Here is a 16,189-nt window from a genome sequence, read left to right as displayed (position 1 = left end):
AGTCCGCAGTGGTGTATCTGCCATTTTCGATGTTCGATACTTGTATTATACAGATTTGGCGATGGTGTGTTTTGTCTGTTTAATTTGTGAGTTTATGTTTGAATGCAGTTATCGTAGTGACGTTTCGTGTGTGCGATGGAAGAGAATTCCATAACCGAACTATTTGAGGGCAGGAATGAAGACCCACGCAGCTGATTTTTTTGTGAAAATTGCGGAATATCGTTATTGCTACGAAGCGGATATCTGCGATCGTACTTCTTGGTTATCAAGTTGGGAAGGTATGATGGGGAAAGATTGTTCTTTATTTTATAAAGAAGAAATAACTTATGATGTTGTAGTTATGTCGGCTACCTAGGGATTTCCATTTAAGATACTAGGAGACGGTCAAAGCTACAGCATTTGGGAGCGCTAGTTACGATCCTTGCAGCCGCGTTTACGACAGCTTCAATTTCTTTACATTGTAATGTCCCGCACGACATCTATCTATCTATCTATCTATCTATCTATCTATCTATCTATCTATCTATCTATCTATCTATCTTCTATCTATCTATCTATCTATCTATCTATCTATCTATCTATCTATCTATCTATCTATCTATCTATCTATCTATCTATCTATCTATCTATACTGCCAAGCGCCCTTTAGAGCATTATAGGCAGAGGGACATTATCGAGTCCGTTTCCTGGGAAGAACCAGTACTAGGTGTCTAGGGAGGAGATAATGAGAATGCTCACCGAGTGGGGAGCGAACCCACGAACTCCCGATCGCTAGGCGGACACCTCATCCACTACACCACCGCGACATCACCATGGATACTCAAAAAGGGGTCGGATAAATAAAAGATGCACGCCCTTTAGACGTTTTCGTGATAATGAATATTTTAAGGATCGGGTGTGCCGATTCGCTTCCAAGGCTTGTCAACCATGAAATAGATATGGGTCGCCCATTTTGCATCTGAAAGGGTTAGAAAAAGATGCTTTTGGGACCTGACTTCCGTAAGGGGAAAGTCGTTCATAAAAGGGTCAGGGTGTTGGTGTTTATTACGTTTAAGTGATTCTGTTTTTGTTTACTGGATTAAAAAAGACAAACCATGTATTTTACCAGAATATAATTCGCGAAGGATCGGTGTTTAAAACGTGGGCAGATATTTGAGGATTTTCAACAATTATATAAAGACTCGTGTCGTAAGCGAATAAGCGGAATTTCATTTCCGAAACAGTGTTTTCCGATTGAGCCTTGTGGCGAATTGTTCTTTCTTAGAAGTTGCGAGACCATATATTTTTGACTGCATTTATTTAAAAAAAAAACAACAGAATTATTCTAACAATGATATCGGTCTTGAGAAATATGATATATAGGACATAAAAGAAAAATGCTTTGAACGTTGGAACTTTTATAATAATAATATAACTGGTGTAATGCAGCCTATAAAGAACTCACACCGCACTATTAAATGGTGCGTACTTAAAAACTGTCAAAAGTAAGTGCATGTCAACATTGATTTGTCATTGTAATTATCACTAAGTCATGTCGAAAACAGAACTGCAGGAGGTAAGAATTCAGAACCTTATTCTAAACTCGCAAGAAACCTAATGTATAGTATTTTTTTCTGGGCTAAGGTATGTCAACTTTGTTTCATGTGAGTGAGCTCGGGAGGTTTCGTACTCATTCACTATTTAGGCAGATCACTCGTCCAATTAAAGATCTATCAAGAAATTTTTTTACGTTATCGGGTTTTCACGGAAATTCGTCCGGCGACGATATTTCAGTCACTTGGGAAAGTGATGCGCGTCATAATCTTATCTACATGTGTGTTAGTTCTGGCTACCATAACTTTAAATGTCGCTTTTTATGATTTTTGACTGGCGCGACTTTATAGTTATGGACCAACCCCATTAGGAAAGTCAACCAGAAAATCCCGAAACGTTGACAGTTAACAAAGACCGGTCCAAAACAGCTATTAAATGCAGTTATTGGCCCAAATAAACCACTTGATCGGAAAGATGGACATTTTTCACATTTAACTGATATATTTTTTCACAAAATACTATCTTAAACATTTAAAATTTATCTATTCTGCTCTTACATATCGAGTAAAACAGCGATGTGACAGACTTTCTTGAAATGCGAATCTCCCGAGATTTCACGGTCATATGACGGTATTTCTACTTTTAGTAACATACCATGTGCTCAAGTGTTTTGAAATTCAGAATGACATTTCCCGGCATTTAAGATTATTCTGGCTTGTTTTGTTAACAAATTGTAGTGTAATTACAAACTCAAAGTAAATATTTAAAACTACCTGAGTCACACTGAAATCAGTTTTATAATCCACCTGACGTATGTTGTTAATCAAAAATAATAGATTTCAGAAAACGAAAGTAATGTTTACAATTTCAGCAAAAAATGTCAAAGTTGATCCGAAAGTATCCAAATGAAAACTTGTCACGTGACAAAGCGACAATGGCGTCAAAGTTGTTAATTTCAGACTGATGAGAGTTTTATTCATCTATTGTAAGATGCATTTGAAACATTTGAACCTTAAAATATTCCTCTATGCATTAATTTATATTCATTAACCAATATATGTAGAACTGTATCCAAGAAAATGAGTATTCTTTGATTTATAGCGTGACATAAATATGTTACGACTTGGTTGACTTTCGATACAGGGTTGGCTTCAGCGTACAGGTATGTCAATACTATATAAATTGTACGCTGAAGTTTCTTTACACATGTCGCTACATGTGTGTATTAAAACAGTAGACCACAATAGACTATAGAGACATCAGGCTTTTTCCGCTCCATTTTGGGAAAACGCCACACTGGAATTTTGGGAATTTCGCGTCGTGAAAACCCCCATTTTGGGAAAAAAATTAATCGCAAAATTGGCTCAATTGGGAAAAATTATCGCATGTAAATAGTGTTTCTTATATTTCAAAGAAGCCGTTAACTGGTAAAAAACAACTATTTGGATAACTTATTATTAAAATTTTACAAAATATCATGAACATGTGTGATGAGTGCAGGTTTTTTAATCTGAATTTGGGGAAAAGGCTTGGCCTTTTTTTAGGTGAAAAAAATCGCGCGAAGCGCCGGATTTTGAGGAAAATAAGGACAGTCTTAAATAATCATTAACATATTTTACAGTTTTCAAAACAAATTCAAGGCAACAGTTAATTTGTTATGCAATACTTTCTTTTTTCTACACCTGATCAGGTCAACTTATATATTTTAAGGGTAAAAAAAAAAAAAAAAATTTTTTTTTTTTTAGAATTGGGAATTTTTTTTCAATTGGGAAAAAAACAACCAGATTTGCATTGGGAATGGGGCCGAATTTCGGACCCGTGGCATAGGGCGGAAAAAGCCTGGACATGGTCTTCTTTGAAGAGAATGCGTTTGCGCCTTTATCGCTGTGTATCGATGTGTATTCAAAAGTTGTATTGTCTTGCTAAATTATTTATCAGTATTAAGTGAAGGCAAGCTCAATATATATCAGGGCTATAGATAACAAGCGTATTTGCGTTATTACGCAATTGAAATAACCAAAAACGTAAGGTCTTCATGTATGAATGTCCTGACACGTTATATCACGATCTGGAATGAAGCGTACTCCGTAAAATTTAAAGAAAGACTCGTTCTAATGCTCAGAAATTCACTTTCACTTTCGCAAACTTTTCTGAAAGGAGGTATATGTAACATGTTAAATTCAGTCATTGATTTGTTGTTATTACTAAATATGAAAAGTGCTCTATGCTCTCAAATTGTGTCACATGATTAACAATTGGAATTCCCCCATCCCACAATTCAATTTGTATATGCACTTGCGAAAAAAGGTGAACTTTTGTGTTTATGAAATTCTTTAACACATTCATCGTCAATATTCGCCGTAGTTTGGTTATGAAATCCTAATAATACTGGATTATCGGGTAATAGATAGAGTTGGAACATCTATGTCAATTTAAATTCTGAAATTAAAGTGGGACATCCAAAATTTTAGGCTTGGAAGTCAGGACTACCAACTTTTAAAAGCTAGTGGAAGCGCTGATTGAATAATATGGAGAAATCTTTTGTTGTCGTTTTATTTTGTAGCACTACATGTACGAGGATTGCTTATATAAAGTATAAAATACATGTACATCAATCATAGTATGAGCAGGGATGGCCCAGTGGTCTTAGTATTAGACTTTTACTCAAGGGTTCAGTGGTTTGAGACCAGTTGAGGGTTACTTTTTTATGCCCCCGAAGGAGGGCATATAGTGATCGCACTGTCAGTCCGTCTGTCCGTCACACTTGGTGTTTAGGTTTCGAAAAATGCTCATTACTTCTATGTTGCTTCAGTTGTAACATTCATATTTGGTATGCATGTGTATATGGACAAGGCCTTTCCATACGCACACAAATTTTAACCCCTTTGACCTTGACCTTGAACTTTAGGTCCGCGTTTAGATTTCGAAAAATGCTCATAACTTCTATCAAAGCATTTATCGGGGGCACATGTCATCCTATGGAGACAGCTCTTGTTTCTCTTTAATTTTGATTTTTTTTAACTGGCGCTTTTTAGATCCAATGTTTACATTTATCAAAATAAAGCATTTAATGACAAACGTCAATACATGCCAAAATCTGTGAAAAGGTCCTTTTAAGTCAAAGGCAGATATGAACTTTTCAATACAAAAGTATGCCTCAGCCTGAAATCTTTCCAAATTTTTGCACATAATATCTTCTAAACTTCTTTGGTTAAAATTGCTCAATTTATTTTCGGCTATAGCTTTTAATATTGCCTTAATATTTAAACATGAGATGTTAATTTAGAAATAATAAAGTTGAAGGAAGCATTATACTGATACTTTTCTACAATAAAATATGCATCGGCCTGATATGTTACAAAGATTTGATTAAACATATCTACCAGACTATTCACGTTAAAATAAAAACGTTTTCTTAGCCTTTTTTTATAACCTTTATTATAATACGTAAATTAAAAGTATTTATAAAGAAACAATACAGTGTTAGGCAATGGGGGTTATGTACATTTTATTTAGGAAAATGTGCATAGGCGTGAAATGTTACAAAGATTCACTTATTAATATCTCTGAGACCATTCACGATAAAATCATTTTTTTTCGTAGCCATGTACATTTTTTTCCCTTTCAAACCATATGTAAATCAAAAGTATTTATAAAGGAAAGATACAATTTTAGGCAAAGGAAGATGTATTCTTGTAAAAAGTCTAACTCGGCATACAATAGCTAAAAGTATTGTTAGGCCAGTATTTATCCCCACGCTTTTAAAAGCTTGGGGATATTGTATTGGTCTCCATCTTTCTTACCGTCCGTTTGGCCACTATCTCCTCCTACACTATTAGCACTAGAATCTTGAACCTTACACACATGGTAGCTATGAGCATATGTGCCACGGTGACGGTGACAGAATTTTGATCTGACCCCTGGGTCAAAAGTTATGGGTAAATAAATGGGTAAAAAAAACTCATTTTGCTAACAACATGCGAAGCTCATGATTATAACTTTTGACCCAGGGGTTAGATCATGATTCCAAATAGTGCACCATCGCACAAATGCTCATAGCTACCATGTGTGTAAGTTTCAAGGTTCTAGTGCTTATAGTGTAGGAGGAGATAGTGGCCGACCACGCCCTACCAAAACTTTAAAATTGGTAAAAAAAAATCATTTTACTAACAACATGTTATGCACATGATAATAACTATTGACCCAAGGGTCAGATCAAAATTCCAAATCGTGCACCGTTGCACATATGCTCATAGCTACCATGTGAGTAAGTTTCAAGGTTCTAGTGCTTATAGTGAAGGAGGAGATAGTGGACAACCACGCCCACCAAAAATTTTGTTTTAACATAACTTCTTCATTTATTCACCAATTGACTTCAAATTAATACTGAACATCTCTTATGAAAAAACGGTCTATCTCGACCATCCACGTCCACATTACCCATCCCAGGACCATTGATAAAGGTAAAGGCAGCTTGGTTCCCGTCCTCTTTCAAATTTATCGAGAGGTCCACGGGTACTACTTCCCCGTACCCCCAACAAATTTTCCTTCCCAAATTTGTTTTTGAACCCAATTTTTTTCTCGTACCCAAATTATTATTTTTTACCCCATTTTTGTCAGTACCCAAATTTGTTTTTGTACCCAAATATGTTTTTGTACCCAAATTTGTTTTCGTACCCAAATTTTTGGGGGCATAATTTTTTCGTACCCAAAATTTCGTACCCATTTTTTTTTTGTACCCAACATTTTGTTTTAACATATAACTTCTTCATTTAGTCACCAATTTACTCTAAATAAATACTGAACACCTCTTATGACAACACGGTCTATCTGGACCATCCATGTCCACAATTCCCACCCTAGGGCCCCACCAACATAGGCCTTGCCCACCCAAAATTGCCTTTAAATATATATAACATCTATGCGGCAAGGGGATACACTTTGGCCTCTGCTGTGCCACTTCTAGTTTTTAATAAAATGATGTTCGGATTTTTTTCCCTAAAAGTGTCGAGTAGGAAGAGGAAAAAAAAAAGATGGGTGACCAAAAATCCACTCATGTTATAAATGTTATGGTATAAAGTTCTTTGTACTAGCAACCCCAGTGATTTTTAACCGGATTTTTTTCGAAAAAATCTCGGCTTATAGATTGATGTTGTCGGGCGGGCGGGGGGGGCGGGCGGGCGGGCGGGGTGGCGGCGTGCTCGAAAATGTTAAAGTTCTTATTTCATGGTATAACTTTGGTATGCTTGGACCTAGAGTCTTCAAACTTGACATGAAGGTTGGCCAGGATTAACAGATGACCACTGGTCATTTCAAGGTCATTCATTTGAAGGTCAAGGTCACTGTGACCTTCAATATAAAAAATGTTAAAGTTCTTATAACTTTGGTATGCTTGGACTTAGAGTCTTGAAACTTGACATGAAGGTTGGCCATAACTAGTTAGTAACCACTGGTCATTTCAAGGTCATTCATTTGAAGGTCAAGGTCACTGTGACCTTGAATGTAAAAATGTTAAAGTTCTTATTTCATGGTATAACTTTGGTATGCTTGGACCTAGAGTCTTCAAACTTGACATGAAGGTCGGCCAGGATTAACAGATGACCACTGGTCATTTCAAGGTCATTCATTTGAAGGTGAAGGTCACTGTGACCTTCAATATAAAAATGTTAAAGTTGTTATAACTTTGGTATGCTTGGACCTAGAGTCTTGAAACTTGACATGAAGGTTGGCCAGAACTAGTAAGTAACCACTGGACATTTCAAGGTCATTCATTTGAAGGTCAAGGTCACTGTGACCTTGAATGTAAAAATGTTAAAGTTCTTATTTCATGTTATAACTTTGGTATGCTTGTACCTAGAGTCTTCAAACTTGAAATAAAGATTGGCCAGTACTAGAAGATGACCACTGGTCATTTCAATGTCATTCATTTGAAGGTCAAGGTCACTGTGACCTTAAATGTTAAAATGTTAAAATTGTTATAACTTTGGTATGCTTGGACATAGAGTCTTCAAACTTGACATGAAGGTTTGCAAGCACACTTAGATGACCACTGGTCATTTCAAGGTCATTCATTCTAAGGTCAAGGTCCTAATTGTCAATTCAAGTTCATATTTGTGACCTTAAATGTTATTGTTGTTCATGTATATGCATGCATTCAAAACATAACACAAGGTTTGCTCATGCCTTGAAAAGTACTTACATTTCATTTTGACCTTTGAACAATATTTCAGTAATTTAAGTATTGCATTGACAAAAACACGAAAGGTACTTTCCTGTCATTTAAATAAAAAATCCGGCTTCAATGCGGTCATCTCCGACCGCGGAACTCTTGTTTTCAAACATGTTGATTTGCTAAATGATCATAATTACACTGTATGTCTTGATTTGCAGTTTTAAAATAAGTTTGAATTTTAAAAATATCTTCACTGGTTCAACTGTTTTGCAATTGTTTAACATGTTCAAAATTAACTTTTTGGTGATTTTTTTGCTGAGCATTTTGGTCATAATACGTGTGCATTTTGCTGACTTTGTGCATGGCACAAAATAACTTTTTTGCTATCATTTGAATTTGAATTTATTTTAATTGTCTCATTTGGTTGAAACGTGCCATCCCTATGTATTTTTTTTCACAAGGAATCCATTTTTTTCATTAAAATATCATCATCTGTTAATAACAGAGTTATGGCCCTTTGTATCTTGAAAAAATGCTTTTGTGTGTGTCCTGAGCCATAACTTGGAAGTGTTTTGGCGGATTTCATTGAAACTTGGTATGAATATATATATATGGATAAGAGGATGATGCACGCCAAATGGCATTGTACACCATCTGTTCATAACAGAGTTATGGCCCTTGAAAAATGCTTTTTTGAGTGTCTAATATACCGGTAACACTTTTGTGTCCAGAAGCATATTGGCGAGGGATATCAATTCAACGAATTTGCTTGTTTAAAATAAATCAAGAGGTTTTTTTTGGTCAGTGTAAAAAACCCTGTTTGCTGAAGTTTGTTTGAGTATTGACTTTGACAGTAATTCAATCGTTTCGCTTTGCAATGTTTTATAATTTTCTAGTTTTTAAATCGTCACTTTAACTTAAATAAATCTGCCTTGATTAAACAGTAGCATTTTATCATGACATAAAACATGACATTGATTTAATGTTACTCTCAAATTTAAAGAATACTCTATTTGTAGGAAGAACTTGAAGTCTTGAGATCTATTTACGATGGTGATACCATGTTTAAAGAGATTGGACCCACAACATTTCAGTACAAAGTAAGTGTATACCTGCATGGTGACTAGAATGCACACATTAAACACATACAATGTAAATTAAGAAGAAAAACACAAACAGGATTTGAGTTTGATAAATTTATTAAGATAGTTGTTTAATCATTCTGAAAGTTGTCATACATTGTACCTCTGGGAATTTAGCAGCGATAAGATAAAAAAGCATATAGTAAATAAATTGCAGGTACATGAAGTGATGACAAAAAGAACTACATATCACATGCAAAATTTTCTGTCACAATATTTCTATTTAACAAAAATTAACATCAATATTTAAGTTATTTTAGATCTTTTTAGCTCATCTATTTTTTGAAAAAAAATTATGAGCTATTGTCATCACCTTGGCGTTGGCGTCGGCGTCCGGTTCAGTTTTGCGTTTAGGTCCACTTTTCTCAGAAGGTATCAATGCTATTGTATTCAAACTTGGTACACTTACTTACTTTCATGAGGGGACTGGGCAGGCAAAGTTAGATAACTCTTGCATGCATTTTGACAGAATTATGTGCCCTTTTTATACTTAAAAAATTGAAAATTTTGGTTAAGTTTTGTGTTTAGGTCCATTTTATTCCTTAAGTATCAAAGCTATTGCTTTCATACTTGCAACACTTACTAACTATCATAAGGGGACTGTGCAGGCAAACTTATGTAACTCTGACTGGCATTTGGACGGAATTATGGGCCCTTTATACTTAGAAAATTGAAAATTTGGTTAAGTTTTGTGTTTTGGTCCACTTTACCCCTAAAGTATCATAGATATTGCTTTCATATATGGAACACTCGCAAACTATCATAAGGGTACAGTAAAAGGAGAAGTTGCATAACTCTGGTTGTCATTTTTACGGAATTATGGCCCTTTTTTGACGTAGTAACTTTGAATATATGGTAAAATTTTGTGTTTCGATCCACTTTACTTCTTAAGTATCAAGGCTATTGCTTTGAAACTTCAAATACTTACATGCTATCATGAGGTTACTGTACTTGGCAAGTGAATTTTACCTTGACCTTTGAATGACCTTGACTGTCATGGTCAAATTATTAAATTTTGCTAAAATTGCCATAGCTTCTTTATTTATGATTAAATTTGATTGATACTTTGACAAAACTACTCTTACCTGACATATCACAATAGACTCCACCCAAACCATCCCCGTGCCCTCCCCCCCCCCCCCCCTAATTTTTTTTTTTTTTTTTTGAAGATCATCTCATAAATGACCACCACACCCTCACACTATACCCCCCACCCACCCCACCCCCAAATTATTTTTTGAAACGGTTAAAAACACAAATATTTAATTTTTATTATTTTATTTTTGAAATACCGTCCAACCATCGCACCCAAGAATCCCCCCCCCCCCCACCGATTTTTTTTTTCCGCATTTTTTTTCCGCATTTTTGGAAGTTAAAGTAATAAATGTCCACACCCCCACACTATACACCCCTCTTCACTGCACCCCTCCCTCCTTTGTGATTGAAATTGAGAGTCCCTTCACCTTTAAAAAGAAAATAGATGAGCTGTCTGCACCCGCAAGGTGGTGCTCTTGTTTAAACATTCTATTAAACTACATTTAAACATGTGCTGAACATTTATCAACATTTTTCCATCTGCCAGCCTTCTGCATTGCCATTTCTCTTCTTTGTTTTTATTACAGGTTAATGCATTTTCCAACCTCATCTGCCATAAATAGTATGGGTATTACACTCTACATTTTAGTGTGACCATGTTAATGGTATATAAGAATAATGACTTGAAGTTTTGGTAAAACAACCCCTTACTTAAGTTCATGATGAACTTGATTAAAAGAAAATTGAATATACATCATCATGTAGTAGCAGAAGGCTGAGATCCAATGCTGAGCTTTTGTGATCATCTTTTGTCTGCCATGCAGTGTGCATAGTTAACATTTGCCTTGCTAAAACTCTAAAGGCCACATTTATTTTCCGATCTTAATTAAACTTTGTCAGTCAATAGATTTGTCCCAATGGTATCTTGGACGAGTTGGAAAATGGTTCTGGTCGGTTGAAAAATATTGCTACCAGGGGTGGGGTATTTTTCCTTATATGGCTATAGTAAAACCTTGTTTTTTAACACTGTAGAGTCCACATTTATTGTCCGATGTTCTTTAAACCTGATCAGAAGATTTCCCTAAATTATATCTTGGAGGAGTTTAAAAAGAATTCTGGCATTTTTCTTTATATGGCTATAGTCAAACCTTGTTAACCTTGTAAAAGTCACAGTTATAGTTCAATCTTCATGAAACCTGGCTCCAGTGAAAGCTTTTGAAAACTCATGCAGTCAAATTATTTGTCAAGTGTATATGAAACTTGCTGAGAACATTTTGTTAAAATGATATCTTATAATCTATGAAAGGTTCTTTTTTAATTTAAAAAAGGGGATGGGTCAGTTTTCCTTATGTGTTTTCAGTGAAACTTTGTAAACAAACTTTGCAAAATCAGCATGAAACATGATTTAAACATTTCTTTTGTTGTAATGACATTCCAGTCAAGTTAAAAAATGGCAAACATTTTGGTTAATTAATAATACAATACTAATTCTCTAATTCATAAAATTATGCCTGATAATGAATGGTTCTGGTAATATTATTAGCATAAATTTGTGTTAGTACTGATGGGCTGCAATATGAATGCATGTTTTAAGTCTTCTTTTTTAGTATGGTGAAGATAACAGCTACAGGTCGCTGATAGTCGAAATTTCATGGGTGGACAACTATCCAGATACTCCACCTAACATCAACCTGGACACCTTCTACAACAAACACATGTATGCAATTTTCACTAGCATGTGTTATCAGTGCATTTACTTTTACCCTTTCCCACTTAGATACATATTTAGACGTGTTTATAGTCTCCTAGAATGTTATATTTAATTATGCCCCCTTCGAAGAAAAGGGGGTATATTGTTTTGCACATGTCGGTAGGTGGGTAGGTCGGTCCGTCCGTCCACCAGATGGTTTTCGGATGATAACTCAAGAATGCTTAGGCCTAGAATCATGAAACTTCATAGGTACATTGCTCATGACTGGCAGATGACCCCTATTGATTTTGAGGTTACTAGGTCAAAGGTCAAGGTCACAGTGACTCGAAATAGTAAAACATTTTCTGGATGATAACTCAAGAACGCTTACGCCTAGGATCATGAAACTTAATAGGTACATTGATAATGACTCGCAGATGCCTCCTATTGATTTTCAGGTCACTAGGTCAAAGGTGAAGGTCACAGTGACTAGAAACAGAAAAATGGTTTCCGGATGATAACTAAAGAACGCTTACGCCTTAAGGATCATGAATCTTCATAGGTACATTGATTATGACAGGCAGATGACTCCTATTGACTTTCAGGTCACTAGGTCAAAGGTCAAGGTCACAGTAACTTAAAACAATAAAATGGTTTCTTGCTGATTACTCAAGAATAATTAGGCCTAGAATCATGAAACTTCATAGGTACATTGATCATGACAGGCAGATGACCCCTATTGATTTCAGGTCACTAGGTCAAAGGTCAAGGTCACAGTGACAAAAAACATATTCACACAATGGCTGCCACTACAACTGACAGCCCACATGGGGGGCATGCGTGTTTTACAAACATCCCTTGTTGAAGACCTTCTTACTAGATTCAAGTATTAAAGTCTTCAGTTCCAACCCTTTGATATTAATGAGCAGCAAACAGCATTAAACCTGAACTGACTGCCAGTAACTCGCAAGCTGTTCTGGTTTTATGCTGTTTGCACATAGCCATTTTCAGTTTGCCTCTGAGTGAGAAAGGGTCCATGGAAGATAAATCTTAAAATGTGATATTAAACATACACAATTTGGTTGAAAGCCTGCTGGCTGTAAGTTCTGACACAATGGTTGAGTGTACGTGCTTGCATATTTCTCTTTCAACTTACTTGTATCTGGACAGTAACTTCATGACTCGCAACATGCTATCTTAGCGCAGTCAACAGTTACTGTTTGCTGCGTCAAGATAGCATTTTGAGAGTAAGACCTTTGTTCTTAATCATGCAGTTGTCGCACTCAAATATGGGCCTCAAACATTTTGTATGCGCTGTTGTTACTTGATCATTTATTGATGTGGCAATTTTAAGATAATACTTTGAAAACTTAATTATTATCATTCTGAACAGTGCATGCATGTTAGGATGTCTTAAATTGAAAGTGCAGTACTTAGTCAGACTTTGTTTGTGTTTTAAGACAGCCTAAAGAAATACAGATTTACATGATGAATCAAGTATACTTTGTTGCAGTAGTGCATCCCCTTGGTTTGCAGGCAGTTGTGCATAATAAATATCCACAGATGTTCACAATTTTTTGTGTGCCTTTGTCTCTAGCTGGTCAGACTTCGTGAGAAATCTTCAATATATGGACAGTGATATTAACCCATTAATGCCTAGCGTGTAGAAAAAAGGCCTTGGCAAACAGCGTAGACCCAGATGAGACGCTGCATGATGCGGTGTCTCATCACGGTCTGCGCTGTTTGCTTGATGGAATTTCTGTAAGAAATATTCTAAATATAGAAATAAATATACTAGACATCCCTTATTTTGGAAATAAATTGATCCAATTTAGAAGAATGGGAGAGTACACTAGGCATAAATAGGTTAAATTACATGCCTTTGTGCTGAGTTCACACAGGTAAAGGTTTACTTGATAGCTTATTAACACGAAATGAATGCCTTTGTTGACAAAGGGCTTACCATGGCATCGTGTTGTGTTATGTATCTAAATAAGTTGTATATTTTCAGAATTGACAGGGTAAAATCAAAAATAAGAAATAGTCTACTTGAACAGGTAATGTTATGTTCCAATTTGTACAAATAAAAATCTCTAAATAATTTATTTATATACATGGATTGCTATAGTCATTCAAATATTGTGATTACTCTCACATAGTAATTTATTGCTTTAGAATAAACAAATAATTCACTTTTAAATGCTGTACCATCTTGAGCAATACATGCAATGTATCAACCTGCCTGTCATAAACAGTACTCATTTTACAACTCTAACTTACACATGTTGCAAGAAATATACACGAATTTTACATAAAAGCAGAATATAATATTATAATCTACATATATTAAATCATTTTCAATCTTCATTGTGTATTAACTATTTGGTCACACAACAATTCTGATATTTCAGACTGCTGATCTAGAGGGTACAGCTATGACATACTCGCTGTTTGAGTGGGTTAAGGAACACTATGATGATCTGATTGCAGACCAACCAGAGAGTGCTTCTATGGCCTCCTCAAAGGTAAGGTGCCCTCTTTCTGGATTTTACTCGAGTTTGGGGGTATTTGACAACAAAATATGATAACAAAATATTATTTATAAGTATTTGGTTTAATTCTCGCATTCTTGAAGCCACATGAATATGAAAGAGGAATGTCACATGAAATTAATTAAAATCTTTAAATGGCATCATGGATCATATGTTGTTTACTTCAATGAAATTTGTGAGAACAAGTTAACAGTGGGATAGGTTCACTTAGATATTTGTTGAAAAAACAAAGTTGTGTCTACATGTGTCGCATACACAAATCTGCACAGATTAATGGGTGTTTCCGAGTAGTACACATGTCTTATGTACATAGTTTCTTTAGACATTTATTTGCTTTTTAATAAAATTGTTCTTTGGTTTATTTTCCGGCACATTTCTTCTTAATTTGTATGCTAGTTTTTTTTTATTCATCAGTGTTTTATGTTTTGTAGAAAAATTGATAAGATAGTATAAAGTTGCTTCAAAATAATAGAAGGACTCTCTGTTCTCAGTAAGATGTATATCTCCTAAATATCAAATAATTGTCAATCAACCATAAATGACTCAGCGTAATAGTATTTTCTTTTTCTTGTATTGTAAAGAGCGAAGACAGCATCTTAGAGGAGATCCAAGACGAAAGTAGTAAAAAGAAAGAAAGGAAAGAGCAATTGACAAAACACCAAAAGAGACGGCTGTATGAGAAAATGGGGAATGCAACAGGGGAGAAACCTCGTGGCTGGAACTGGGTTGATATTGTTAAACACCTGTCACAGACTGGGGGCCAGGAAAGCTGATAGAACTTGTAGGGAATAGGGTGACAGAGGTGGAAAAGTCAGTCACTCATTTACTAGGAAATTATAGTTGAGTTTTGAAAAATCTGTGATCTGTTGCTAATTTTTTTCTCAGTCTATGTGATATGCACATACATATGTTGCTGAATCACATGATAAGAAAATATTATAAGCAATGCTATGTTTAGCTTTCACATAATAATGTTTATTTGTACACATAGTGGGATTATACTCATGGCCATACAGTAAAAGTCTTCAATAAGCATAACAATGCAACTCCCAATGCTGGCACAAAAAATGAAAAAAAATGATTTTTTTTTGTTGTTGAAAATGCAGACTAATGACTAAAGTTGCATATGAAATATGTATCTAGCTGATGTCTAGAAACCAGAAACCAATCAAGAAAATAATAAATAGAAAAAATAATTAAAGCCCAGGTTCATCTGGTTTTACAACTGGTCAGAACATTTTTTCTAATGATATATTGGGCTGCACAGGACAGGTCATGTCTTTTGTATCTCTGGTGAGTGACTTTGGGCTTTTCAGGACCTCTTGTTTAAATCATGGTCTGGAAAAAGCGTTTATTTTATTGGTGACTTGATTCACAATGCTGAACTTTTATTCTTTTACAGTTATTATGATTTTTGCAAAGTATTTAACTTCAATCCAAACTGCCTATATTTCGTAGGAATTATTAACGCTGTTAAATTTCACATGAAGTGCAGAAGTTCTCATTACAATTGCTTTTTTGAAGCAAATATAAATACTTTGATATTTATGAAAGTAAAATGAACCAAACTAGACCCACACTTACAGCAGCAATATTGTACATGTCTTTACATTGCCTTGTACTATATGAAATACCGGTAAACGTTGTTAATGATTTGAGGCAAAGTAAAGAATGGGAACTATTGTCAGGACTTTTTTAGTAGCTGTGAAGAGACGTATGAAGTCATGTTTTGTCAATTATTTCTTTAGCAAATCTTGTTTATATTGTAATGTTAAAGATATTGATGGTAAAATTTAATTGTAAGATGTGTTGTAATATATGCATGTTTTTCTTGTTAACTATTCATGATGAAAATGAACTGTATGGAACGTGGGAAAAAAGAAACCAGAAAACAAATTAATGCATTATCATTCTGTGCAATTTGTAAATATGTATAAATATGTTGACATATTTTATAAATGAACTGTAAATAACTTAACAGTTTGTTAGTCAATATGAGTCACAAGCCTGTTATCATTACACAAAGTTGTGTCTTGTACTCTTGACAACATGGTACCGATATTGA

General features: G+C 35.0%; 1 protein-coding gene across 2 annotated transcripts; it reads left to right on the top strand.

Moving 5' to 3' along the window:
• Positions 1–1,421: 1,421 nt before the first annotated feature.
• LOC127853987 (RWD domain-containing protein 4-like) lies at positions 1,422–16,102 on the top strand. Of its 2 annotated transcripts, none has more exons than XM_052388889.1 (6): positions 1,422–1,555; positions 8,725–8,805; positions 11,490–11,599; positions 13,584–13,629; positions 13,984–14,097; positions 14,706–16,102. In XM_052388889.1, the coding sequence occupies exons 1-6, from the start codon at positions 1,532–1,534 to the stop codon at positions 14,895–14,897; spliced, it is 567 nt and encodes a 188-aa protein (XP_052244849.1). In that variant the 5' UTR covers positions 1,422–1,531; the 3' UTR covers positions 14,898–16,102. The 2 variants fall into 2 exon arrangements, with proteins under 2 accessions (XP_052244849.1, XP_052244856.1); XM_052388896.1 differs by having other exon boundaries at positions 1,460–1,484.
• Positions 16,103–16,189: the final 87 nt, after the last annotated feature.

Source organism: Dreissena polymorpha, chromosome 1, assembly GCF_020536995.1.
Source record: "Dreissena polymorpha isolate Duluth1 chromosome 1, UMN_Dpol_1.0, whole genome shotgun sequence".
NCBI lineage: Eukaryota > Metazoa > Mollusca > Bivalvia > Myida > Dreissenidae > Dreissena > Dreissena polymorpha.
This window is presented reverse-complemented; position numbering and strand designations above follow the sequence as displayed.

Bases quoted from the DNA above. Each gene is read 5' to 3' on its own strand.
- LOC127853987 (XM_052388889.1), top strand. From the start codon at position 1,532: ATGTCGAAAACAGAACTGCAGGAG. The intron at 1,556-8,724 runs GTAAGAATTCAG...CTCTATTTGTAG, and splicing joins CGAAAACAGAACTGCAGGAG to GAAGAACTTGAAGTCTTGAG. The intron at 8,806-11,489 runs GTAAGTGTATAC...CTTCTTTTTTAG, and splicing joins CCACAACATTTCAGTACAAA to TATGGTGAAGATAACAGCTA.